The 1,152-nt window shown below is 53.5% G+C and overlaps 1 protein-coding gene across 1 annotated transcript; it reads right to left on the bottom strand.

Annotated features, from left to right (window-relative positions):
* Positions 1 to 920: 920 nt before the first annotated feature.
* Positions 921 to 1,148, bottom strand: VOLCADRAFT_64751 (uncharacterized protein; the record flags this gene model as incomplete). Its single annotated transcript, XM_002954291.1, has 1 exon — positions 921 to 1,148. A coding segment is annotated over one exon (228 nt), but the record flags the coding sequence as incomplete, so codon positions are not given.
* Between the last annotated feature and the right edge of the window lie 4 nt (positions 1,149 to 1,152).

Genomic DNA, 1,152 nt, shown 5'->3' with positions numbered 1-1,152 from the left:
GGGAGGGGAAAAGGGAGGGGAAGGGGAGGGGAAAAGGGAGGGGGGGAGGGGAAGGGGAAAAGGGAGGGGAAGGGGAGGGGAAGGGGAGGGGAAAGAGAGTGGGGGGGAGGTGTTGCTGCTTAGGGTTAAGGGAATAGGATTGTGCTACTGCTGGTTGCTGCCACTGCCACCGCCACTGCCACTGCCACCGCTACTGCCACTGCCACCGCTACTGCCATTGCTATTGCCGCTGTGTGGTGCAGGTGGAGAGCGGGGAGATACTGGAGTGCGCCCCGGTGGACCGGGTGACTCTGGGGGGTCTGGGGGGGGCGCCCGGTCAACCTGCATGTGTGTTTCCTTTTCCGTACAGGGGCCGTAACCGTACGGACTGCGTGTGGCTGGATGGAGTGGAGGCGTGCAAGGTGAGGAAGGGGGTGAAAACGGGGGCCCGCGGGGCGGGCCTTATCTCACATCTCTCACATCTCTCACATCTCTCCTATATCTCCCATATGTCATATCTCGCATGTCTCGCATATCTCACACCTTGTTGCACACCTTGAGTCGCTGGTCCACCCTTCCTCGGTCGCGTGCCCGATATCTCTCAACGTATTAGCATGTATGTGAGACACATACAGTACGACATACACGTACGGCTCTCCCTCTCTGACCTGCCGTACATGCAGGTCGCTGACGGCAGCTGGGGCGAGTGCAGTCCCCAGTTCGTCACCAGGTTCCCCGAGCCCCCGCCCAATGTGACCGTTACCGCCCGCCACACGGTCAGCGGTCAACCCTGTGCGCTGCCGTTCTTCTATCAGGGTGAGTCTGTACGGATGCATGTACGGATGTACGCATGCAGTACATGTAAATAATACAACAATTTAATATAATAATAATTTTTAAACAATTTTATATAATAATAATATTGGAGATATACCGTGATATTATGTATGGAGTATGGAGTATGGAGTATGGAGTATGGAGTATGGAGTATGGAGTATGGAGTATGGAGTATGGAGTATGGAGTATGGAGTATGGAGTATGGAGTATGGAGTATGGAGTATGGAGTATGGAGTATGGAGTATGGAGTATGGAGTATGGAGTATGGAGTATGGAGTATGGAGTATGGAGTATGGAGTATGGAGTATGGAGTATGGAGTATGGAGTATGGAGTAT

Source organism: Volvox carteri (genome assembly GCF_000143455.1).
Source record: "Volvox carteri f. nagariensis unplaced genomic scaffold VOLCAscaffold_42, whole genome shotgun sequence".
Lineage (NCBI taxonomy): Eukaryota > Viridiplantae > Chlorophyta > Chlorophyceae > Chlamydomonadales > Volvocaceae > Volvox > Volvox carteri.
The sequence above is the reverse complement of the archived record's forward strand: the minus strand, read 5'-3'. Positions and strand labels throughout refer to the sequence as shown.